This window comes from Oncorhynchus nerka, linkage group LG4, assembly GCF_034236695.1.
Source record: "Oncorhynchus nerka isolate Pitt River linkage group LG4, Oner_Uvic_2.0, whole genome shotgun sequence".
Taxonomy (NCBI): domain Eukaryota; kingdom Metazoa; phylum Chordata; class Actinopteri; order Salmoniformes; family Salmonidae; genus Oncorhynchus; species Oncorhynchus nerka.
In genome coordinates this window covers 103,486,047-103,513,101 of record NC_088399.1, presented here as the reverse complement: position 1 = coordinate 103,513,101, position 27,055 = coordinate 103,486,047, and the positions used below count along the sequence as shown (strand labels likewise).

At 39.5% G+C, this 27,055-nt stretch overlaps 1 protein-coding gene across 2 annotated transcripts; it reads left to right on the top strand.

Moving 5' to 3' along the window:
* Positions 1-1,905: 1,905 nt before the first annotated feature.
* On the top strand, positions 1,906-5,027 carry LOC115118818 (zinc finger protein 706-like). Of its 2 annotated transcripts, none has more exons than XM_029647546.2 (3): positions 1,906-2,023; positions 3,444-3,613; positions 4,290-5,027. In XM_029647546.2, exons 2-3 carry the CDS (start codon positions 3,479-3,481, stop codon positions 4,389-4,391), a joined length of 237 nt encoding a protein of 78 aa, XP_029503406.1. In that variant the 5' UTR covers positions 1,906-2,023; positions 3,444-3,478; the 3' UTR covers positions 4,392-5,027. The 2 variants fall into 2 exon arrangements, with proteins under 2 accessions (XP_029503406.1, XP_029503405.1); XM_029647545.2 differs by having other exon boundaries at positions 1,908-2,023; positions 3,465-3,613.
* The last annotated feature ends 22,028 nt before the right edge of the window (positions 5,028-27,055 follow it).

The window sequence follows — 27,055 nt, the reverse complement described above, 5'->3', positions numbered from 1 at the left end:
GGCAATGTTAACTTGTGTTTCCCATGCCCTTAAAAAAAAAAAAACTTAAATTGAATTGATTAATTTGCCACAAAGAGTCATGTGACAAATATGTTGGTCAGCCAGTTAGCTAGCTTGGAATGACAAGATGACAAGATGGCGGGTTCGCCCAAATGATTGTCGGACTTGGAGATGGAGTCAGGGAACCATGGAGGTTGGAAGAAAGTGGATCACATTAAGAGTAAATATGGACTGCTGCAGAAGAAAATTTAACATGATGAGAGTGAGTATGAATTAACAGGGGTGGCAGTTGCAGTGAAGACCACCGAGTTTGAGCCTTGTTCTGATGGTGATGAATATATATTTTTTGCCCAGTGGGAGTGAGTTTTTCAGAGAACGGATCCTTGCCTTCTGACTGATCCATATGTGGTGTCAGGTTAGGTGGACAAGAGGTTGGGGAAGGTTGGGTCGGTGAAAGTGACTCAAAGTGGAATTGTGTTGTTTTTTCGCATTTCTGCCGTTGAGAGGGAGTGTGCATTCCGCATCACGTGACTGGGGACTGCGACTGTGACTTGCTTTCCTCTCTGGAGCAGAGAGCCATTGAAAAGAGTTATCAGTGTAGTGGTATTAAGAGTTGAGGGCCGGGGCCTCCCGGGTGGCGCAGTGGTTAAGGGCGCTGTACTGCAGCGCCAGCTGTGCCATCAGAGTCCCTGGGTTCGCGCCCAGGCTCTGTCGTAACCGGCCGCGACCGGGAGGTCCGTGGGGCGACGCACAATTGGCCTAGCGTCGTCCGGGTTAGGGAGGGCTTGGTCGGTAGGGATGTCCTTGTCTCATCGCGCACCAGAGACTCCTGTGGCGGGCCGGGCGTAGTGAGCGCTAACCAAGGTTGCTAGGTACACGGTGTTTCCTCCGGCACATTGGTGCGGCTGGCTTCCGGGTTGGATGTGCGCTGTGTTAAGAAGCAGTATGGCTGGTTGGGTTGTGTATCGGAGGACGCATAACTTTCAACCTTCGTCTCTCCCGAGCCCGTACGGGAGTTGTAGCGATGAGACAAGATACTACAACAATTGGATACCACGAAATTGGGGAGAAAAAGGGGTGAAAAAATATATATTTAAAAAAGGGCCAACTGAAGGGCCAACTGAAGTTGAAGATTCCCAGTGTCTGTGACACACGCTGTTTGGTGCGGCGTAGACCTGGTGGTGAGCGTGGTGAAACAGAGACGACACTGTCTGTACTACGCCGTGAGAGCTTTTGTCCCACACCCATTACAGTGTTTCAGGTGTCAAGCTTATGGTCATGTGGCAGCAGTGTGTAGGAGGAAGATTACTATATGTGAGAAGTTTGCAGGAGGACATGAGACAAAGGAATGTGTAGTATCATTAGACAAAGTTGTGTGTGTAAACTGTAGGGGTACCAATGGTGCTGGAGATCAGAGGGGTCCAGTGATAGAAAGTCAGGTTGAGGTTGCCAGGATCAAAGTAGTACAGAAGATGTTGTATGCTGAGGCAGTAAAGAGAGTAGTAGAGGAAGATGGGTCCAGGGTGAGATCCCTGTGAGTAGGCTGAGGTCAATAGAGAGTGATAGGAGTAACATGTGCTTCAGTAAGGTTTGTTTTTTGGCGTTGATGGCCATGGTTGTTAACTGTACCGCAGGAATGGAAGGTCAATTACAGAGGATAGATGTTGTGGTGGCAGCTGCAGAGAAGTACATGGGTGTACGGAATTTTACTGTTTGAACGATAATGTCCCGTCCTCCCAGGCTGCTGGCCTGGTGTAGGATCAGCCAGGGCCAAGTGGTGGACTAGTGATGAGGAGACAATTTTTTCATAAAGTGTAATGACTGCATACAAAATAGCAGGCTGATGCACAGCCAATACAGTAGGTGGCGGCATGCACCTATAAGAGTTGTTTGCGGACCGCCATAATACCAAAGAAGAAGAAGTAGCTAGCTTGGCTAACCACATCAGCTGTGTGCCACATTTTCGTGAAGCTTTTGAACAGCGTTGCCATCCAGACCTTTTTTTGTTGCTGCCAAGACTGAGGTAATGTATAGTATCTTGCTAGCCAGCTACATTTATTCGACAATTCTTATTTTATTTAATCTAGCATTAGCGCACCTTATCGTATGTAACAGTATGCCTTTATCAACTACAAACCGGGACGTTGCTAGCTAGCCAGTCTGCCATATGGGCAGCTGGAAGCTTAGCATGATTGCTAACAACAGAGCTAGCGCTAATTATTTAGCTAGCCAGCTAGCATACGACCAACCGCCGTTCAGTCAAAGATAACGTTACTGATAACTAACGTTCTCTCACTCGTTTTGTGAGTCATCACAGTGCGGTGTATTTGGGGTTATCACCCATATCTAGCTAGCTAACTAGGTAGCTATATGTTTAGCTAGCTAACCTAGCCAGCTAACCAACGGTAACTAGCCAAGTTGGCTGGTTATGTCCGTACTAGCTCTGATCTATCGCGCGACGACAATGAGTTGCCTCTGCCCTTTCCGAATTTTTATTTTTTAAATTTAGTTTAATGACTGGATATTCAATATACTTTTGTGACTGCCTAAAGTACAGATGTTACTTGGGAAGGTTGTTTTCACTGTGCGAAGGGTGTCGCCCCCCCCAATGTGCGAAATTGACGGATTGGCGTTGATCCACACGCATGCGTCGTAGCGTCCCAACGAGCAGTTCTCGTCGGCCAATGGACCAGAGCTATGTGAGTAGTATTTAGCTAGCGAACCACGTAGCTACCTAGCGTTAGCCGATATCCTCGTGGATCAGACCGTAACGGAGCTAGCTATTCATACTTTTTTTTGTAGTTACTGTGGATGAGTTTACAATGATCACCTTGAGCTAACGTTAACAGATCAAGCTCAGGCATATGGTTATATTAATACATAATTTATATCGCCCTGACCATGTTATGAAATGCTGTAGCATGTAAATTAGGAATTTACTTTGCAAATGAGGCAGAACAGAATACTTAAGGTCATTTCAGTCCATTTTACATTGGTTGGTCATATTATTTATACCAATAATAATGTAAGGTAGGGTGATCATGCTTTATACAGACGTTTGAAACAATTTATGAATTTAGAAAACAGCTTTTTATACTACTTTATGCAAATGATATACTTAAAACACACATCCCACCAACACACTCACACAGCACCAACACACTCACACCACAATTTGAAACAAATTCTGAAATTACAATACAAGGTTTGATACTACTTCAGGGTTTATCAACTAGATTAAGCAGCGGCTGTTTGTTTTTCTTGAGCGGACTGTCAGGGGGCTGCGGTAGACTGCAAATTGATCACAAGAAGCCCAAACAGATATAATAGTACTCAAAAACAATAATTTCAACACACACACACACAGCGCCCCCACCAACACACACTCTGCAGCGTAGTGTGAGGTTTTATTGATAACAACCTATTCAGTAACACTCACCCAGCCTGTTGGCTTGTACCTCCAGCTCTAGGACCAGACATGGCACGTGGTCATCAAAAAGTCCAGTCTCAGCAGAAGAATGCCAAGAAACAAGCGGAGGCCAAGAAGGCCAAGGGACATGATCAGAAGACGGCCGCAAAGGCAGCTTTAGTGCACACCTGCGGTGTCTGCCTGGTGAGTTCCTTAAAGACAAGTGGTTGCTCTTCAATCAGGGACTACGAACCATTTTGAAGTTGGGTTGCAAGATCAACGGGTCATATTCATTAGTGTAAAACGTAGTACTGTTTTTCAATGAAAAACAAATATTTCTTTCTGTTTGTCTAGTGAATATGACCATGGTGATCCGCTGTAGTCCAGGCGTAGCTGCCGATCCACTGTAGTCCAGGCGTAGCTGCCGATCCACTGTAGTCCAGCCGTAGCAGCCGATCCACTGTAGTCCAGCCGTAGCTGCCGATCCACTGTAGTCCAGGCGTAGCTGCCGATCCACTGTAGTCCAGGCGTAGCTGCCGATCCACTGTAGTCCAGGCGTAGCTGCCGATCCACTGTAGTCCAGGCGTAGCTGCCGATCCACTGTAGTCCAGGCGTAGCTGCCGATCCACTGTAGTCCAGGCGTAGCTGCCGATCCACTGTAGTCCAGGCGTAGCTGCCGATCCACTGTAGTCCAGGCGTAGCTGCCGATCCACTGTAGCTCTGTTCATACAGTTTCCCAAATACAGCAGCTCTTGTTTTCCAACCAGATTTCTCAATCATGCATTATTTTTTATGGTTTGTTACTTAACACAATTGTTGTTGTGGTATTTGACCTTTTTTCAGTTGAAATAGCAACTTGTCCCTTGTATTGCCTCTACAGTCACAGATGCCGGACCCCAAAACCTTCAAGCAGCATTTTGAGAGTAAACACCCCAAATCACCAATGCCCCCAGAGCTGGTCGATGTTGACTCTGGCATCTGAACTGGACTCCCACTGAAGACCCCAGCTATGTTCCTTGTTTAAGGCAAACTGTCAATGCTGAAAACAAACCCATCTCTCTTATCCACACCCTCAAACAGCAAACAAACCCCTCTCTCTCCCTTATCCACACCCTCAAACAGAAAACAAACCCCTCTCTCTCTTATCCACACCCTCATACAGAAACAACCCCCCCCTCCCTTATCCACAACCTTCAAACAGAAAACAAACCCCTCTTGTTAAATGCCTAATGTCTCTTTTGTTGATCTTTCATCCTAGTTTCCAGTTTCTCCCTGTGGATTACCTAGAAATAGACACAATCTCTTTCATTGTTTCCTTTTAGTTTATAATTGAATGTTGGGTAGAATGGAGCAGATGTCCATTCCCAGCTGTGAGAGGTTGAAGATGATCCCTGATCTGGTGTTAGGTCTGTAGCATTCTTCTCTTCTAGCTCTAATCAATGCTTTGTTTTTGGCTGATCAAACCCATCATTTTTGACAGCGATGATCCAAGCTGAAACATGTTGTGACTTGTTTTCTAATTCACATCAAACTCCTCAGCATAATTTGTACACTTGGAAAATGCATTCATGCCCCAATGATGTAATATAACATTCAATAAAGTTGGCCTTGTTTAGTATCTGCTTCATCTGGTGGCGGAGCTCTGTAATGGAAACTGTTCTGGAACTTTCTCTTTCTAACAACACTTGGTCAAACACATCCTGGGTTTTTGTTTTCTCCACTAGGTGGCGTCATGTTCAGTTTCACATGCAGTGTACCAGTACAGGAGTGTTGGCTCTTGATGATGAAAAAGAAGCAGAGTTAATTTACGGTCCATGTAGACATTTTACAGGAAAGAGAGGCGAAGGAAATAATACTGACCCGTATATCCATGGCCGTACTGGGCCTTAATGCCGTTCTGTCTCTGACACTACCAGTCAAATGTTTGGACACCTTTTTCTTTATTTGGACTATTTTCTACATTGTAGAATAATCGTGTAGGTATCAAAACTATGAAATAACACATATGGAATCATGTAGTAACCATAAAAGTGTTTGAGATTCTTCAAAGTAGCCACTCTGCCTTGTTGACACACTCTTGGCATTCTCACAACCAGCTTCACCTGGAATGCTTTTCCACATATTTTAAAGTTCCCACATGTGCTGAGCACTTGTTGGCTGCTTTTCCTTCACTCTGCGGTCCAACTCATCCCAAACCATCTGAATTGGGTTGAGGTCGGGTGTTTGTGGAGGCCAGGTCATCTGATGCAGCACTCCATCACTCCTTGGTCAAATAGCCCTTACACAGCCTGGAGGTGTGTTGGGTCATTGTCCTGTTGAAAAACAAATGATAGTCCCACTAAGCCCAAACCACCAGATGGGATGGCGTATCGCTGCAGAATGCTGTGGTAGCCATGCTGGTTATGTGCCTTAAATTATAAATAAATCACTGACAGTGGCACCATCACACCTCCACGCTTCATGGTGGGAACAACACATACAGAGTTTATCCGTTCACCTACTATCCGTCTCACAAAGACCAGGCGGTTGGAACCAAACATTTCTAATTTGGACTCGGACCAAAGGACAGATTTCCACCGGTCTAATGTTCATTGCTTGTGTTTCTTGGCCCAAGCAAGTCTCTTCTTCTTATTGGTGCCTTTTAGTTGTGATTTCTTTGCAGCAATTCAATCCATGAAGGCCTGATTCATGCAGTCTCCTGAACAATTGATGTTGAGATGTGTCTGTTACTTGCACTCTGTGAAGCATTTATTTGGGATGCAATTTCTGAGGCTGGTAACTCCAATGAACTTATCCTCTGCAGGTAACTGGGTCTTCCTTTCCTGTGGCATTCCTAGTGAGAGCCAGTTGCGTCATAGCGCTTGATGGTTTTTGTGACTCCACTTGAAACTTTCAGGGTTCTTGAAATGGTCTGGATTGACTGACATTCATGTCTTAAAATAATAATGGACTGTTGTTTCTCCTTGCTTATTTGAGCTGTTCTTGACATAATATGGACTTGGTCTTTTACCAACCAGTTATATCTTCTGTATACCTACCCTACCTTGTCAAAACAACTGATTGGCTCAAATGCATTAAGGAGGAGAGAAATTCACAGCCTCCTGAGTGGTGCAGTGGTCTAAGGCACTGCATTGTAGTTGCTAGCTGTGCCACTACAGATCCTGGTTCGAGTCCAGGCTCTGTCGCAGCCGGCCACGAGACCCATGAGGCGGCGCACTATTGGCCCAGCGTCGTCCGGGATAGAGGAGGGTTTGGCCGGCAGGGATGTTCTTGTTCCATCGCACACTAGCGACTCCTGTGGCGGGTCGGGCAGGGTGCACGCTGACACAGTCGCCAGCTGTACAGTGTTTCCTCCGACATTGGTGCGGCTGGCATCCGGGTTAAACAGGCATCGTGTCCCTGAAGCAGTGAGGGTTGGGTCCCGAGTCCGTACAGGAGTTGCAGCAAGACTATAACTATCAATTGGATATCACGAAATTGGGGAGAAAAAGGGTTAAAATATATATATATAATAATTACAAGGTATCTAACCTAACCTGGTTGAGAGAACGCCAAGAATGTCATCATCATTTTTGAAGAATTTCAAAATATAAAATATATTTTTTATTTAACACTTTTTTTTGGTTACTATATGATTCCATATGTGTTATTTCATAGTATGAATGTCTTCCCTATTATTCTACAATGTAGAAAATAGTTTTTCAAAAATAAAACAAAACCCTTGAATGAGTCGGTGTGTCAACTTTTGACTGGAACTGGCATAAATTAATGAATTAAAGGTTCGATTTTTAGAAATCCGGATTCTAGTACATGATTTATTTAATTGATTTTTTATTTTTTATTAAATAAAGTAACGTCTTCCTTCAGCTGGCTTTGCTGGATTCGAGTACATGATTTCAGTTAGAGTGCAGATAATCAGTTTCTCACGATTCATTTGACATTAATCAGTTATTTCTGTTTTGTATATAAACTATCTCCTCATCAAATAGAGATAGAGCCATATCTTTCTGAAGAGTCTTTTAGAATATCACTGTCGGAAAGGAAGAGAATGTTACTGGAATATAGACCACTATTCCCTGTGGATGGAGAAAGATGATAGAGACGGGGGCTTTTATTAGAGGAGAAGGATACTAGACAGGGCTTTTATTAGAGGAGAAGGATACTAGACAGGGCTTTTATTAGAGGAGAAGGATACTAGACAGGGCTTTTATTAGAGTAGAAGGATACTAGACAGGGCTTTTATTAGAGTAGAAGGATACTAGAGGCTTTTATTAGAGGAGAAGGATACTAGACAGGGCTTTTATTAGAGTAGAAGGATACTAGACAGGGCTTTTATTAGAGTAGAAGGATACTAGACAGGGCTTTTATTAGAGTAGAAGGATACTAGACAGGGCTTTTATTAGAGGAGAAGGATACTAGACAGGGCTTTTATTAGAGGAGAAGGATACTAGACAGGGCTTTTATTAGAGGAGAAGGATACTAGACAGGGCTTTTATTAGAGGAGAAGGAAGGATACTAGACAGGGCTTTTATTAGAGGAGAAGGATACTAGACAGGGCTTTTATTAGAGTAGAAGGATACTAGACAGGGCTTTTATTAGAGGAGAAGGATACTAGACAGGGCTTTTATTAGAGTAGAAGGATACTAGACAGGGCTTTTATTAGAGTAGAAGGATACTAGACAGGGCTTTTATTAGAGGGATACTTTTTATTAGAGTAGAAGGATACTAGACAGGGCTTTTATTAGAGTAGAAGGATACTAGACAGGGCTTTTATTAGAGGAGAAGGATACTAGACAGGGCTTTTATTAGAGTAGAAGGATACTAGACAGGGCTTTTATTAGAAGGGATACTAGACAGGGCTTTTATTAGAGTAGAAGGATACTAGACAGGGCTTTTATTAGAGTAGAAGGATACTAGACAGGGCTTTTATTAGAGTAGAAGGATACTAGACAGGGCTTTTATTAGAGTAGAAGGATACTAGACAGGGCTTTTATTAGAGTAGAAGGATACTAGACAGGGCTTTTATTAGAGGAGAAGGATACTAGACAGGGCTTTTATTAGAGTAGAAGGATACTAGACAGGGCTTTTAGAGGAGAAGGATACTAGACAGGGCTTTTATTAGAGTAGAAGGATACTAGACAGGGCTTTTATTAGAGTAGAAGGATACTAGACAGGGCTTTTATTAGAGGAGAAGGATACTAGACAGAGCTTTTATTAGAGTAGAAGGATACTAGACAGGGCTTTTATTAGAGTAGAAGGATACTAGACAGGGCTTTTATTAGAGTAGAAGGATACTAGACAGGGCTTTTATTAGAGTAGAAGGATACTAGACAGGGCTTTTATTAGAGTAGAAGGATACTAGACAGGGCTTTTATTAGAGTAGAAGGATACTAGACAGGGCTTTTATTAGAGTAGAAGGATACTAGACAGGGCTTTTATTAGAGGAGAAGGATACTAGACAGGGCTTTTATTAGAGTAGAAGGATACTAGACAGGGCTTTTATTAGAGTAGAAGGATACTAGACAGGGCTTTTATTAGAGTAGAAGGATACTAGACAGGGCTTTTATTAGAGTAGAAGGATACTAGACAGGGCTTTTATTAGAGGAGAAGGATACTAGACAGGGCTTTTATTAGAGTAGAAGGATACTAGACAGGGCTTTTATTAGAGTAGAAGGATACTAGACAGGGCTTTTATTAGAGTAGAAGGATACTAGACAGGGCTTTTATTAGAGGAGAAGGATACTAGACAGGGCTTTTATTAGAGTAGAAGGATACTAGACAGGGCTTTTATTAGAGTAGAAGGATACTAGACAGGGCTTTTATTAGAGTAGAAGGATACTAGACAGGGCTTTTATTAGAGGAGAAGGATACTAGACAGGGCTTTTATTAGGGCTAGACAGGGCTTTTATTAGAGTAGAAGGATACTAGACAGGGCTTTTATTAGAGTAGAAGGATACTAGACAGGGCTTTTATTAGAGGAGAAGGATACTAGAAGGATACTAGACAGGGCTTTTATTAGAGTAGAAGGATACTAGACAGGGCTTTTATTAGAGTAGAAGGATACTAGACAGGGCTTTTATTAGAGTAGAAGGATACTAGACAGGGCTTTTATTAGAGTAGAAGGATACTAGACAGGGCTTTTATTAGAGTAGAAGGATACTAGACAGGGCTTTTATTAGAGTAGAAGGATACTAGACAGGGCTTTTATTAGAGTAGAAGGATACTAGACAGGGCTTTTATTAGAGTAGATTAGGAGAAGGATACTAGACAGGGCTTTTATTAGAGTAGAAGGATACTAGACAGAAGGATACTTTTATTAGAGTAGAAGGATACTAGACAGGGCTTTTATTAGAGGAGAAGGATACTAGACAGGGCTTTTATTAGAGTAGAAGGATACTAGACAGGGCTTTTATTAGAGTAGAAGGATACTAGACAGGGCTTTTATTAGAGTAGAAGGATACTAGACAGGGCTTTTATTAGAGTAGAAGGATACTAGACAGGGCTTTTATTAGAGGAGAAGGATACTAGACAGGGCTTTTATTAGAGTAGAAGGATACTAGACAGGGCTTTTATTAGAGTAGAAGGATACTAGACAGGGCTTTTATTAGAGTAGAAGGATACTAGACAGGGCTTTTATTAGAGTAGAAGGATACTAGACAGGGCTTTTATTAGAGTAGAAGGATACTAGACAGGGCTTTTATTAGAGTAGAAGGATACTAGACAGGGCTTTTATTAGAGTAGAAGGATACTAGACAGGGCTTTTATTAGAGTAGAAGGATACTAGACAGGGCTTTTATTAGAGTAGAAGGATACTAGACAGGGCTTTTATTAGAGGAGAAGGATACTAGACAGGGCTTTTATTAGAGTAGAAGGATACTAGACAGGGCTTTTATTAGAAGGAAGGATACTAGACAGGGCTTTTATTAGAGGAGAAGGATACTAGACAGGGCTTTTATTAGAGTAGAAGGATACTAGACAGGGCTTTTATTAGAGTAGAAGGATACTAGACAGGGCTTTTATTAGAGTAGAAGGATACTAGACAGGGCTTTTATTAGAGTAGAAGGATACTAGACAGGGCTTTTATTAGAGTAGAAGGATACTAGACAGGGCTTTTATTAGAGTAGAAGGATACTAGACAGGGCTTTTATTAGAGTAGAAGGATACTAGACAGGGCTTTTATTAGAGTAGAAGGATACTAGACAGGGCTTTTATTAGAGTAGAAGGATACTAGACAGGGCTTTTATTAGAGTAGAAGGATACTAGACAGGGCTTTTATTAGAGTAGAAGGATACTAGACAGGGCTTTTTATTAGACAGGGCTTTTATTAGAGTAGAAGGATACTAGACAGGGCTTTTATTAGAGGAGAAGGATACTAGACAGGATTTTATTACTAGAGAAGGATACTAGACAGGGCTTTTATTAGAGTAGAAGGATACTAGACAGGGCTTTTATTAGAGTAGAAGGATACTAGACAGGGCTTTTATACTAGAGGAGAAGGATACTAGACAGGGCTTTTAGAGGAGGGATACTAGACAGGGCTTTTATTAGAGTAGAAGGATACTAGACAGGGCTTTTATTAGAGTAGAAGGATACTAGACAGGGCTTTTATTAGAGTAGAAGGATACTAGACAGGGCTTTTATTAGAGTAGAAGGATACTAGACAGGGCTTTTATTAGAGTAGAAGGATACTAGACAGGGCTTTTATTAGAGTAGAAGGATACTAGACAGGGCTTTTATTAGAGTAGAAGGATACTAGACAGGGCTTTTATTAGAGTAGAAGGATACTAGACAGGGCTTTTATTAGAGTAGAAGGATACTAGACAGGGCTTTTATTAGAGTAGAAGGATACTAGACAGGGCTTTTATTAGAGTAGAAGGATACTAGACAGGGCTTTTATTAGAGTAGAAGGATACTAGACAGGGCTTTTTTATTAGAGTAGAAGGATACTAGACAGGGCTTTTATTAGAGTAGAAGGATACTAGACAGGGCTTTTATTAGAGTAGAAGGATACTAGACAGGGCTTTTATTAGAGTAGAAGGATACTAGACAGGGCTTTTATTAGAGGAGAAGGATACTAGACAGCTTTTATTAGAGTAGAAGGATACTAGACAGGGCTTTTATTAGAGTAGAAGGATACTAGACAGGGCTTTTATTAGAGTAGAAGGATACTAGACAGGGCTTTTATTAGAGTAGAAGGATACTAGACAGGGCTTTTATTAGAGTAGAAGGATACTAGACAGGGCTTTTATTAGAAGGATACTAGAAGGGCTTTTATACTAGACAGGGCTTTTATTAGAGTAGAAGGATACTAGACAGGGCTTTTATTAGAGTAGAAGGATACTAGACAGGGCTTTTATTAGAGTAGAAGGATACTAGACAGGGCTTTTATTAGAGTAGAAGGATACTAGACAGGGCTTTTATTAGAGTAGAAGGATACTAGACAGGGCTTTTATTAGAGTAGAAGGATACTAGACAGGGCTTTTATTAGAGTAGAAGGATACTAGACAGGGCTTTTATTAGAGTAGAAGGATACTAGACAGGGCTTTTATTAGAGTAGAAGGATACTAGACAGGGCTTTTATTAGAGTAGAAGGATACTAGACAGGGCTTTTATTAGAGTAGAAGGATACTAGACAGGGCTTTTATTAGAGGAGAAGGATACTAGACAGGGCTTTTATTAGAGTAGAAGGATACTAGACAGGGCTTTTATTAGAGGAGAAGGATACTTTTATTAGAGTAGAAGGATACTAGACAGGGCTTTTATTAGAGTAGAAGGATACTAGACAGGGCTTTTATTAGAGTAGAAGGATACTAGACAGGGCTTTTATTAGAGTAGAAGGATACTAGACAGGGCTTTTATTAGAGTAGAAGGATACTAGACAGGGCTTTTATTAGAGTAGAAGGATACTAGACAGGGCTTTTATTAGAGTAGAAGGATACTAGACAGGGCTTTTATTAGAGTAGAAGGATACTAGACAGGGCTTTTATTAGAGGAGAAGGATACTAGACAGGATTAGAGTAGAAGGATACTAGACAGGGCTTTTATTAGAGTAGAAGGATACTAGACAGGGCTTTTTATTACTAGACAGGGCTTTTAGAAGGATACTAGACAGGGCTTTTATTAGAGTAGAAGGATACTAGACAGGGCTTTTATTAGAGGAGAAGGATACTAGACAGGGCTTTTATTATTTTTATTAGAGTTTTAGAAGGGATACTAGACAGGGCTTTTATTAGAGTAGAAGGATACTAGACAGGGCTTTTATTAGAGTAGAAGGATACTAGACAGGGCTTTTATTAGAGTAGAAGGATACTAGACAGGGCTTTTATTAGAGTAGAAGGATACTAGACAGGGCTTTTATTAGAGTAGAAGGATACTAGACAGGGCTTTTATTAGAGTAGAAGGATACTAGACAGGGCTTTTATTAGAGTAGAAGGATACTAGACAGGGCTTTTATTAGACTAGACAGGCTTTTATTAGAGTAGAAGGATACTAGACAGGGCTTTTATTAGAGGATACTAGAAGGATACTAGACAGGGCTTTTATTAGAGTAGAAGGATACTAGACAGGGCTTTTATTAGAGTAGAAGGATACTAGACAGGGCTTTTATTAGAGTAGAAGGATACTAGACAGGGCTTTTATTAGAGTAGAAGGATACTAGACAGGGCTTTTATTAGAGTAGAAGGATACTAGACAGGGCTTTTATTAGAGTAGAAGGATACTAGACAGGGCTTTTATTAGAGTAGAAGGATACTAGACAGGGCTTTTATTAGAGGAGAAGGATACTAGACAGGATTAGAGTAGAAGGATACTAGACAGGGCTTTTATTAGAGTAGAAGGATACTAGACAGGGCTTTTATTAGAGGAGAAGGATACTAGACAGGGCTTTTATTAGAGTAGAAGGATACTAGACAGGGCTTTTATTAGAGTTACTAGACAGGGCTTTTATTAGAGTAGAAGGATACTAGACAGGGCTTTTATTAGAGTAGAAGGATACTAGACAGGGCTTTTATTAGAGTAGAAGGATACTAGACAGGGCTTTTATTAGAGTAGAAGGATACTAGACAGGGCTTTTATTAGAGTAGAAGGATACTAGACAGGGCTTTTATTAGAGTAGAAGGATACTAGACAGAAGGATACTTTTATTAGAGTAGAAGGATACTAGACAGGGCTTTTATTAGAGGAGAAGGATACTAGACAGGGCTTTTATTAGAGTACTAGAAGGATACTAGACAGGGCTTTTATTAGAGTAGAAGGATACTAGACAGGGCTTTTATTAGAGTAGAAGGATACTAGACAGGGCTTTTATTAGAGTAGAAGGATACTAGACAGGGCTTTTATTAGAGTAGAAGGATACTAGACAGGGCTTTTATTAGAGTAGAAGGATACTAGACAGGGCTTTTATTAGAGTAGAAGGATACTAGACAGGGCTTTTATTAGAGTAGAAGGATACTAGACAGGGCTTTTATTAGAGTAGAAGGATACTAGACAGGGCTTTTATTAGAGTACTAGAAGGATTACTAGACAGGGCTTTTATTAGAGTAGAAGGAAGGATTACTAGACAGGGCTTTTATTAGAGTAGAAGGATACTAGACAGGGCTTTTATTAGAGTAGAAGGATACTAGACAGGGCTTTTATTAGAGTAGAAGGATACTAGACAGGGCTTTTATTAGAGTAGAAGGATACTAGACAGGGCTTTTATTAGAGTAGAAGGATACTAGACAGGGCTTTTATTAGAGTAGAAGGATACTAGACAGGGCTTTTATTAGAGTAGAAGGATACTAGACAGGGCTTTTATTAGAGTAGAAGGATACTAGACAGGGCTTTTATTAGAGTAGAAGGATACTAGACAGGGCTTTTATTAGAGTAGAAGGATACTAGACAGGGCTTTTATTAGAGTAGAAGGATACTAGACAGGGCTTTTATTAGAGGAGAAGGATACTAGACAGGGCTTTTATTATTACTAGACAGGGCTTTTATTAGAAGAAGGATACTAGACAGGGCTTTTATTAGAGTAGAAGGATACTAGACAGGGCTTTTATTATTACTAGACAGGGCTTTTATTAGAAGAAGGATACTAGACAGGGCTTTTATTAGAGGAGAAGGATACTAGACAGGGCTTTTATTAGAGTAGAAGGATACTAGACAGGGCTTTTATTAGAGTAGAAGGATACTAGACAGGGCTTTTATTAGAGGAGAAGGATACTAGGGCTTTTATTAGAGTAGAAGGATACTAGACAGGGCTTTTATTAGAGTAGAAGGATACTAGACAGGGCTTTTATTAGAGTAGAAGGATACTAGACAGGGCTTTTATTAGAGTAGAAGGATACTAGACAGGGCTTTTATTAGAGTAGAAGGATACTAGACAGGGCTTTTATTAGAGTAGAGTAGAAGGATACTAGACAGGGCTTTTATTAGAGTAGAAGGATACTAGACAGGGCTTTTATTAGAGCTAGACAGGGCTTTTATTAGAGTAGAAGGATACTAGACAGGGCTTTTATTAGAGTAGAAGGATACTAGACAGGGCTTTTATTAGAGTAGAAGGATACTACTTTTATTAGACTAGACAGGGCTTTTATTAGAGTAGAAGGATACTAGACAGGGCTTTTATTAGAGTAGAAGGATACTAGACAGGGCTTTTATTAGAGTAGAAGGATACTAGACAGGGCTTTTATTAGAGTAGAAGGATACTAGACAGGGCTTTTATTAGAGTAGAAGGATACTAGACAGGGCTTTTATTAGAGTAGAAGGATACTAGACAGGGCTTTTATTAGAGTAGAAGGATACTAGACAGGGCTTTTATTAGAGTAGAAGGATACTAGACAGGGCTTTTATTAGAGTAGAAGGATACTAGACAGGGCTTTTATTAGAGTAGAAGGATACTAGACAGGGCTTTTATTAGAGTATTAGAGTAGACAGGGCTTTTATTAGAGAAAGGATACTAGACAGGGCTTTTATTAGAGTAGAAGGATACTAGACAGGGCTTTTATTAGAGGAGAAGGATACTAGACAGGGCTTTTATTAGAGTAGAAGGATACTAGACAGGGCTTTTAGAGGATTACTAGACAGGGCTTTTATTAGAGAAGGATACTAGACAGGGCTTTTATTAGAGTAGAAGGATACTAGACAGGGCTTTTATTAGAGTAGAAGGATACTAGACAGGGCTTTTATTAGAGTAGAAGGATACTAGACAGGGCTTTTATTAGAGTAGAAGGATACTAGACAGGGCTTTTATTAGAGTTTTATTAGAAGGATACTAGACAGGGCTTTTTAGAGTATACTAGACAGGGCTTTTATTAGAAGAAGGATACTAGACAGGGCTTTTATTAGAGTAGAAGGATACTAGACAGGGCTTTTATTAGAGTAGAAGGATACTAGACAGGGCTTTTATTAGAGTAGAAGGATACTAGACAGGGCTTTTATTAGAGTAGAAGGATATTAGGGCTTTTATTAGAAGGATACTAGACAGGGCTTTTATTAGAGTAGAAGGATACTAGACAGGGCTTTTATTAGAGTAGAAGGATACTAGACAGGGCTTTTATTAGAGTAGAAGGATACTAGACAGGGCTTTTATTAGAGTAGAAGGATACTAGACAGGGCTTTTATTAGATACTACTAGACAGGGCTTTTATTAGAGGAGAAGGATACTAGACAGGGCTTTTATTAGAGGAGAGGATACTAGAAGGATTACTAGAAGGATACTAGACAGCTTTTATTAGAGTAGAAGGATACTAGACAGGGCTTTTATTAGAGTAGAAGGATACTAGACAGGGCTTTTATTAGAGTAGAAGGATACTAGACAGGGCTTTTATTAGAGAGAAGGATACTAGACAGGGCTTTTATTAGAGTAGAAGGATACTAGACAGGGCTTTTATTAGAGTAGAAGGATACTAGACAGGGCTTTTATTAGAGTAGAAGGATACTAGACAGGGCTTTTATTAGAGTAGAAGGATACTAGACAGGGCTTTTATTAGAGTAGAAGGATACTAGACAGGGCTTTTATTAGAGGAGAAGGATTAGAGTACTAGACAGGGCTTTTATTAGAGTAGAAGGATACTAGACAGGGCTTTTATTAGAGTAGAAGGATACTAGACAGGGCTTTTATTAGAGTAGAAGGATACTAGACAGGGCTTTTATTAGAGTAGAAGGATACTAGACAGGGCTTTTATTAGAGTAGAAGGATACTAGACAGGGCTTTTATTAGAGTAGAAGGATACTAGACAGGGCTTTTATTAGAGGATACTAGAAGGATACTAGACAGGGCTTTTATTAGAGTAGAAGGATACTAGACAGGGCTTTTATTAGAGTAGAAGGATTAGAGAGTAGAAGGATACTAGACAGATTAGGATACTAGACAGGGCTTTTATTAGAGTAGAAGGATACTAGACAGGGCTTTTATTAGAGTAGAAGGATACTAGACAGGGCTTTTATTAGAGGAGAAGGATACTAGACAGGGCTTTTATTAGAGTAGAAGGATACTAGACAGGGCTTTTATTAGAGTAGAAGGATACTAGACAGGGCTTTTATTAGAGTAGAAGGATACTAGACAGGGCTTTTATTAGAGGAGAAGGATACTAGACAGGGCTTTTATTAGAGTAGAAGGATACTAGACAGGGCTTTTATTAGAGTAAAGGATACTAGACAGGGCTTTTATTAGAGTAGAAGGATACTAGACAGGGCTTTTATTAGAGTAGAAGGATACTAGACAGGGCTTTTATTAGAGTAGAAGGATACTAGACAGGGCTTTTATTAGAGTAGAAGGATACTAGACAGGGCTTTTATTAGAGTAGAAGGATACTAGACAGGGCTTTTATTAGAGTAGAAGGATACTAGACAGGGCTTTTATTAGAGTAGAAGGATACTAGACAGGGCTTTTATTAGAGTAGAAGGATACTAGACAGGGCTTTTATTAGAGTAGAAGGATACTAGACAGGGCTTTTATTAGAGTAGAAGGATACTAGACAGGGCTTTTATTAGAGTAGAAGGATACTAGACAGGGCTTTTATTAGAGCTTACTAGACAGGGCTTTTATTAGAGTAGAAGGATACTAGACAGGGCTTTTATTAGAGTAGAAGGATACTAGACAGGGCTTTTATTAGAGTAGAAGGATACTAGACAGGGCTTTTATTAGAGTAGAAGGATACTAGACAGGGCTTTTATTAGAGTAGAAGGATACTAGACAGGGCTTTTATTAGAGGATACTAGAGAAGGATACTAGACAGGGCTTTTATTAGAGTAGAAGGATACTAGACAGGGCTTTTATTAGAGTAGAAGGATACTAGACAGGGCTACTAGACAGGGCTTTTATTAGAGTAGAAGGATACTAGACAGGGCTTTTATTAGAGTAGAAGGATACTAGACAGGGCTTTTATTAGAGTAGAAGGATACTAGACAGGGCTTTTATTAGAGTAGAAGGATACTAGACAGGGCTTTTATTAGAGTAGAAGGATACTAGACAGGGCTTTTATTAGAGTAGAAGGATACTAGACAGGGCTTTTATTAGAGTAGAAGGATACTAGACAGGGCTTTTATTAGAGTAGAAGGATACTAGACAGGGCTTTTATTAGAGTAGAAGGATACTAGACAGGGCTTTTATTAGAGTAGAAGGATACTAGACAGGGCTTTTATTAGAGTAGAAGGATACTAGACAGGGCTTTTATTAGAGGAGGATACTAGACAGAGCTTTTATTAGAGTAGAAGGATACTAGACAGGGCTTTTATTAGAGTAGAAGGATACTAGACAGGGCTTTTATTAGAGTAGAAGGATACTAGACAGGGCTTTTATTAGAGGAGAAGGATACTAGACAGGGCTTTTATTAGAGTAGAAGGATAGACAGGGCTTTTATTAGAGTAGAAGGATACTTTTAAGGATATTAGGAGTAGAAGGATACTAGAGGGCTTTTATTAGAAGGATACTAGACAGGGCTTTTATTAGAGTAGAAGGATACTAGACAGGGCTTTTATTAGAGTAGAAGGATACTAGACAGGGCTTTTATTAGAGTAGAAGGATACTTTTAGACAGGGCTTTTATTAGAGTAGAAGGATACTTTTATTAGAGGAGAAGGATACTTTTTTTATTAGAGTAGAAGGATACTAGACAGGGCTTTTATTAGAGTAGAAGGATACTAGACAGGGCTTTTATTAGAGTAGAAGGATACTAGACAGGGCTTTTATTAGAGTAGAAGGATACTAGACAGGGCTTTTATTAGAGTAGAAGGATACTAGACAGGGCTTTTATTAGAGTAGAAGGATACTAGACAGGGCTTTTATTAGAGTAGAAGGATACTAGACAGGGCTTTTTAGAGTAGAAGGATACTAGACAGGGCTTTTAGAGTAGAAGGATACTAGACAGGGCTTTTATTAGAGTAGAAGGATACTAGACAGGGCTTTTATTAGAGTAGAAGGATACTAGACAGGGCTTTTATTTTTAGACAGGGCTTTTATTAGAGTAGAAGGATACTAGACAGGGCTTTTATTAGAGTAGAAGGATACTAGACAGGGCTTTTATTAGAGTAGAAGGATACTAGACAGGGCTTTTATTAGAGTAGAAGGATACTAGACAGGGCTTTTATTAGAGTAGAAGGATACTAGACAGGGCTTTTATTAGAGTAGAAGGATACTAGACAGGGCTTTTATTAGAGTAGAAGGATACTAGACAGGGCTTTTATTAGAGGATAGAAGGATACTAGACAGGGCTTTTATTAGAGTAGAAGGATACTAGACAGGGCTTTTATTAGAGTAGAAGGATACTAGACAGGGCTTTTATTAGAGTAGAAGGATACTAGACAGGGCTTTTATTAGAGTAGAAGGATACTAGACAGGGCTTTTATTAGAGTAGAAGGATACTAGACAGGGCTTTTATTAGAGTAGAAGGATACTAGACAGGGCTTTTATTAGAGTAGAAGGATACTAGACAGGGCTTTTATTAGAGTAGAAGGATACTAGACAGGGCTTTTATTAGAGGATACTAGACAGGGCTTTTATTAGAGGATACTAGACAGGGCTTTTATTAGAGTAGAAGGATACTAGACAGGGCTTTTATTAGAGTAGAAGGATACTAGACAGGGCTTTTATTAGAGTAGAAGGATACTAGACAGGGCTTTTATTAGAGTAGAAGGATACTAGACAGGGCTTTTATTAGAGTAGAAGGATACTAGACAGGGCTTTTATTAGAGTAGAAGGATACTAGACAGGGCTTTTATTAGAGTAGAAGGATACTAGACAGGGCTTTTATTAGAGTAGAAGGATACTAGACAGGGCTTTTATTAGAGTAGAAGGATACTAGACAGGGCTTTTATTAGAGTTTTATTAGAGGAGAAGGATACTAGACAGGGCTTTTATTAGAGTAGAAGGATAGAGCTTTTATTAGAGTAGAAGGATTAGAGTAGAAGGATACTAGACAGGGCTTTTATTAGAGTAGAAGGATACTAGACAGGGCTTTTATTAGAGTAGAAGGATACTAGACAGGGCTTTTATTAGAGTAGAAGGATACTAGACAGGGCTTTTATTAGAGTAGAAGGATACTAGACAGGGCTTTTATTAGAGTAGAAGGATACTAGACAGGGCTTTTATTAGAGGAGAAGGATACTAGACAGGGCTTTTATTAGAGTAGAAGGATACTAGACAGGGCTTTTATTAGAGTAGAAGGATACTAGACAGGGCTTTTATTAGAGTAGAAGGATACTAGACAGGGCTTTTATTAGAGTAGAAGGATACTAGACAGGGCTTTTATTAGAGTAGAAGGATACTAGACAGGGCTTTTATTAGAGTAGAAGGATACTAGACAGGGCTTTTATTAGAGTAGAAGGATACTAGACAGGGCTTTTATTAGAGTAGAAGGATACTAGACAGGGCTTTTATTAGAGTAGAAGGATACTAGACAGGGCTTTTATTAGAGTAGAAGGATACTAGACAGGGCTTTTATTAGAGTAGAAGGATACTAGACAGGGCTTTTATTAGGCTTTTATTAGAGTAGAAGGATACTAGACAGGGCTTTTATTAGAGAAGGATACTAGACAGGATTACTAGACAGGGCTTTTATTAGAGTAGAAGGATACTAGACAGGGCTTTTATTAGAGTAGAAGGATACTAGACAGGGCTTTTATTAGAGTAGAAGGATACTAGACAGGGCTTTTATTAGAGTAGAAGGATACTAGACAGGGCTTTTATTAGAGTAGAAGGATACTAGACAGGGCTTTTATTAGAGTAGAAGGATACTAGACAGGGCTTTTATTAGAGTAGAAGGATACTAGACAGGGCTTTTATTAGAGTAGAAGGATACTAGACAGGGCTTTTATTAGAGTAGAAGGATACTAGATAGGGCTTTTATTAGAGTAGAAGGATACTAGACAGCTTTTATTAGAGTAGAAGGATACTAGACAGGGCTTTTATTAGAGGATAGAAGGATACTAGACAGGGCTTTTATTAGAGGAGAAGGATACTAGACAGGGCTTTTATTAGAGTAGAAGGATACTAGACAGGGCTTTTATTAGAGAGAAGGATACTAGACAGGGCTTTTATTAGAGTAGAAGGATACTAGACAGGGCTTTTATTAGAGTAGAAGGATACTAGACAGGGCTTTTATTAGAAGGATACTAGACAGGGCTTTTATTAGAGTAGAAGGATACTAGACAGGGCTTTTATTAGAGTAGAAAGGATACTAGACAGGGCTTTTATTAGAGTAGAAGGATACTAGACAGGGCTTTTATTAGAGTAGAAGGATACTAGACAGGGCTTTTATTAGAGTAGAAGGATACTAGACAGGGCTTTTATTAGAGTTACTAGACAGGGCTTTTATTAGAAGGATACTAGACAGGGCTTTTATTAGAGTAGAAGGATACTAGACAGGGCTTTTATTAGAGTAGAAGGATACTAGACAGGGCTTTTATTAGAGTAGAAGGATACTAGACAGGGCTTTTATTAGAGTAGAGTAAGGATACTAGACAGGGCTTTTATTAGAGTAGAAGGATACTAGACAGGGCTTTTATTAGAGGAGAAGGATACTAGACAGGGCTTTTATTAGAGTAGAAGGATACTAGACAGGGCTTTTATTAGAGTAGAAGGATACTAGACAGGGCTTTTATTAGAGAAGGATACTAGAAGGATACTAGACAGGGCTTTTATTAGAGTAGAAGGATACTAGACAGGGCTTTTATTAGAGTAGAAGGATACTAGACAGGGCTTTTATTAGAGGGCTTTTATTAGAGTGAAGGATACTAGACAGGGCTTTTATTAGAGTAGAAGGATACTAGACAGGGCTTTTATAGAGTAGAAGGATACTAGACAGGGCTTTTATTAGAGTAGAAGGATACTAGACAGGGCTTTTATTAGAGTAGAAGGATACTAGACAGGGCTTTTATTAGAGTAGAAGGATACTAGACAGGGCTTTTATTAGAGTAGAAGGATACTAGACAGGGCTTTTATTAGAGTAGAAGGATACTAGACAGGGGATACTTTTATTAGAGTAGAAGGATACTAGACAGGGCTTTTATTAGAGTAGAAGGATACTAGACAGGGCTTTTATTAGAGTAGAAGGATACTAGACAGGCTTTTATTAGAGGAGAAGGATACTAGACAGGGCTTTTATTAGAGGAGAAGGATACTAGACAGGGCTTTTATTAGAGTAGAAGGATACTAGACAGGGCTTTTATTAGAGTAGAAGGATACTAGACAGGGCTTTTATTAGAGTAGAAGGATACTAGACAGGGCTTTTATTAGAGTAGAAGGATACTAGACAGGGCTTTTATTAGAGTAGAAGGATACTAGACAGGGCTTTTATTAGAGTAGAAGGATACTAGACAGGGCTTTTATTAGAGTAGAAGGATACTAGACAGGGCTTTTTATTAGATTAGAGTAGAAGGATACTAGACAGGGCTTTTATTAGAGGAGAAGGATACTAGACAGGGCTTTTATTAGAGTAGAAGGATACTAGACAGGGCTTTTATTAGAGTAGAAGGATACTAGACAGGGCTTTTATTAGAGTAGAAGGATACTAGACAGGGCTTTTATTAGAGTAGAAGGATACTAGACAGGGCTTTTATTAGGCAGAAGGATTAGACAGTTCCACTAGAAGGATACTAGACAGGGCTTTTATTAGAGTAGAAGGATACTAGACAGGGCTTTTATTAGAGTAGAAGGATACTAGACAGGGCTTTTATTAGAGTAGAAGGATACTAGACAGGGCTTTTATTAGAGTAGAAGGATACTAGACAGGGCTTTTATTAGAGTAGAAGGATACTAGACAGGGCTTTTATTAGAGGAGAAGGATACTAGACAGGGCTTTTATTAGAGTAGAAGGATACTAGACAGGGCTTTTATTAGAGTAGAAGGATACTAGACAGGGCTTTTATTAGAGTAGAAGGATACTAGACAGGGCTTTTATTAGAGTAGAAGGATACTAGACAGGGCTTTTATTAGAGTAGAAGGATACTAGACAGGGCTTTTATTAGAGTAGAAGGATACTAGACAGGGCTTTTATTAGAGTAGAAGGATACTAGACAGGGCTTTTATTAGAGTAGAAGGATACTAGACAGGGCTTTTATTAGAGTAGAAGGATACTAGACAGGGCTTTTATTAGAGTAGAAGGATACTAGACAGGGCTTTTATTAGAGTAGAAGGATACTAGACAGGGCTTTTATTAGAGTAGAAGGATACTAGACAGGGCTTTTATTAGAGTAGAAGGATACTAGACAGGGCTTTTATTAGAGTAGAAGGATACTAGACAGGGCTTTTATTAGAGTAGAAGGATACTAGACAGGGCTTTTATTAGAGTAGAAGGATACTAGACAGGGCTTTTATTAGAGTAGAAGGATACTAGACAGGGCTTTTATTAGAGTAGAAGGATACTAGACAGGGCTTTTATTAGAGTAGAAGGATACTAGACAGGGCTTTTATTAGAGTAGAAGGATACTAGACAGGGCTTTTATTAGAGTTACTAGACAGGGCTTTTATTAGAGGAGAAGGATACTAGACAGCTTTTATTAGAGTAGAAGGATACTAGACAGGGCTTTTATTAGAGTAGAAGGATACTAGACAGGGCTTTTATTAGAGTAGAAGGATACTAGACAGGGCTTTTATTAGAGGAGAAGGATACTAGACAGGGCTTTTATTAGAGGAGAAGGATACTAGACAGGGCTTTTATTAGAGTAGAAGGATACTAGACAGGGCTTTTATTAGAGGAGAAGGATACTAGACAGGGCTTTTATTAGAGTTACTAGACAGGGCTTTTATTAGAGTAGAAGGATACTAGACAGGAGCTTTTATTAGAGTAGAAGGATACTAGACAGGGCTTTTATTAGAGTAGAAGGATACTAGACAGGGCTTTTATTAGAGTAGAAGGATACTAGACAGGGCTTTTATTAGAGTAGAAGGATACTAGAAGGATACTAGACAGGGCTTTTATTAGAGTAGAAGGAAGGATACTAGACAGGGCTTTTATTAGAGTAGAAGGATACTAGACAGGGCTTTTATTAGAGTAGAAGGATACTAGACAGGGCTTTTTATTACTAGACAGGGCTTTTAGAGTAGAAGGATACTAGACAGGGCTTTTATTAGAGTAGAAGGATACTAGACAGGGCTTTTATTAGAGTAGAAGGATACTAGACAGGGCTTTTATTAGAGTAGAAGGATACTAGACAGGGCTTTTATAGAGGATAGAAGGATACTAGACAGGGCTTTTATTAGAGTAGAAGGATACTAGACAGGGCTTTTATTAGAGTAGAAGGATACTAGACAGGGCTTTTATTAGAGTAGAAGGATACTAGACAGGGCTTTTATTAGAGTAGAAGGATACTAGAAGGAGGGCTTTTATTAGAGTAGAAGGATACTAGACAGGGCTTTTATTAGAGTAGAAGGATACTAGACAGGGCTTTTATTAGAGTAGAAGGATACTAGACAGAGCTTTTATTAGAGTAGAAGGATACTAGACAGGGCTTTTATTAGAGTAGAAGGATACTAGACAGGGCTTTTATTAGAGTAGAAGGATACTAGACAGGGCTTTTATTAGAGTACTAGACAGGGCTTTTATTAGAGAAGGATACTAGACAGGGCTTTTATTAGAGTAGAAGGATACTAGACAGGGCTTTTATTAGAGTAGAAGGATACTAGACAGGGCTTTTATTAGAGTAGAAGGATACTAGACAGGGCTTTTATTAGAGTAGAAGGATACTAGACAGGGCTTTTATTAGAGTAGAAGGATACTAGACAGGGCTTTTATTAGAGGAGAAGGATACTAGACAGGGCTTTTATTAGAGTAGAAGGATACTAGACAGGGCTTTTATTAGAGTAGAAGGATACTAGACAGGGCTTTTATTAGAGTAGAAGGATACTAGACAGGGCTTTTATTAGAGTAGAAGGATACTAGACAGGGCTTTTATTAGAGTAGAAGGATACTAGACAGGGCTTTTTAGAGTAGAAGGATACTAGACAGGGCTTTTATTAGAGTAGAAGGATACTAGACTTTTATTAGAGAGAAGGATACTAGACAGGGCTTTTATTAGAGTAGAAGGATACTAGACAGGGCTTTTATTAGAGTAGAAGGATACTAGACAGGGCTTTTATTAGAGTAGAAGGATACTAGACAGGGCTTTTATTAGAGTAGAAGGATACTAGACAGGGCTTTTATTAGAGAGAAGGATAGAAGGGCTTTACTAGAAGGATACTAGACAGGGCTTTATTAGAGTAGAAGGATACTAGACAGGGCTTTTATTAGAGTAGAAGGATACTAGACAGGGCTTTTATTAGAGTAGAAGGATACTAGACAGGGCTTTTATTAGAGTAGAAGGATACTAGACAGGGCTTTTATTAGAGAGAAGGATACTAGACAGGGCTTTTATTAGAGTAGAAGGATACTAGACAGCTTTTAGTAGAAGGATACTAGACAGGGCTTTTATTAGAGTAGAAGGATACTAGACAGGGCTTTTATTAGAGTAGAAGGATACTAGACAGGGCTTTTATTAGAGTAGAAGGATACTAGACAGGGCTTTTATTAGAGTAGAAGGATACTAGACAGGGCTTTTATTAGAGTAGAAGGATACTAGACAGGGCTTTTATTAGAGTAGAAGGATACTAGACAGGGCTTTTATTAGAGTACTAGACAGGGCTTTTATTAGAGTAGAAGGATACTAGACAGGGCTTTTATTAGACAGGGCTTTTATTAGAAGGATACTAGACAGGGCTTTTATTAGAGTAGAAGGATACTAGACAGGGCTTTTATTAGAGTAGAAGGATACTAGACAGGGCTTTTATTAGAGTAGAAGGATACTAGACAGGGCTTTTATTAGAGTAGAAGGATACTAGACAGGGCTTTTATTAGAGTAGAAGGATACTAGACAGGGCTTTTTTATTAGAGTAGAAGGATACTAGACAGGGCTTTTATTAGAGTAGAAGGATACTAGACAGGGCTTTTATTAGAGGAGAAGGATACTAGACAGGGCTTTTATTAGAGTAGAAGGATACTAGACAGGGCTTTTAGAGTAGAAGGATACTAGACAGGGCTTTTATTAGAGAAGGATACTAGACAGGGCTTTTATTAGAGTAGAAGGATACTAGACAGGGCTTTTATTAGAGTAGAAGGATACTAGACAGGGCTTTTATTAGAGTAGAAGGATACTAGACAGGGCTTTATTAGAGTAGAAGGATACTAGACAGGGCTTTTATTAGAGTAGAAGGATACTAGACAGGGCTTTTATTAGAGTAGAAGGATACTAGACAGGGCTTTTATTAGAGTAGAAGGATACTAGACAGGGCTTTTATTAGAGTAGAAGGATACTAGACAGGGCTTTTATTAGAGTAGAAGGATACTAGACAGGGCTTTTATTAGAGTAGAAGGATACTAGACAGGGCTTTTATTAGAGTAGAAGGATACTAGACAGGGCTTTTATTAGAGTAGAAGGATACTAGACAGGGCTTTTTAGAGGAGAAGGATTAGACAGGGCTTTTATTAGAGTAGAAGGATACTAGAAGGATACTAGACAGGGCTTTTATTAGAGTAGAAGGATACTAGACAGGGCTTTTATTAGAGTAGAAGGATACTAGACAGGGCTTTTATTAGAGTAGAAGGATACTAGACAGGGCTTTTATTAGAGTAGAAGGATACTAGACAGGGCTTTTATTAGAGTAGAAGGATACTAGACAGGATTACTAGAAGGATACTAGACAGGGCTTTTATTAGAGTAGAAGGATACTAGACAGGGCTTTTATTAGAGGAGAAGGATACTAGACAGGGCTTTTATTAGAGTAGAAGGATACTAGACAGGGCTTTTATTAGAGTAGAAGGATACTAGACAGATTAGAGTAGAAGGATACTAGACAGGGCTTTTATTAGAGTAGAAGGATACTAGACAGGGCTTTTATTAGAGTATTACTAGACAGGGCTTTTATTAGAGGAGAAGGATACTAGACAGGGCTTTTATTAGAGTAGAAGGATACTAGACAGGGCTTTTATTAGAGTAGAAGGATACTAGACAGGGCTTTTATTAGAGTAGAAGGATACTAGACAGGGCTTTTATTAGAGGCTAGACAGGGCTTTTATTAGAGTAGAAGGATACTAGACAGGGCTTTTATTAGAGTAGAAGGATACTAGACAGGGCTTTTATTAGAGGAGAAGGATACTAGACAGGGCTTTTATTAGAGTAGAAGGATACTAGACAG

What these genes read in the sequence shown, in the direction of transcription:
- LOC115118818 (XM_029647546.2), top strand. Translation starts at nt 3,479, where the DNA reads ATGGCACGTGGTCATCAAAAAGTCCAGTCTCAGCAGAAGAATGCCAAG. An exon ending in ACACCTGCGGTGTCTGCCTG is followed by an intron (nt 3,614 to 4,289) that starts GTGAGTTCCTTA and finishes TTGCCTCTACAG; the next exon opens with TCACAGATGCCGGACCCCAA.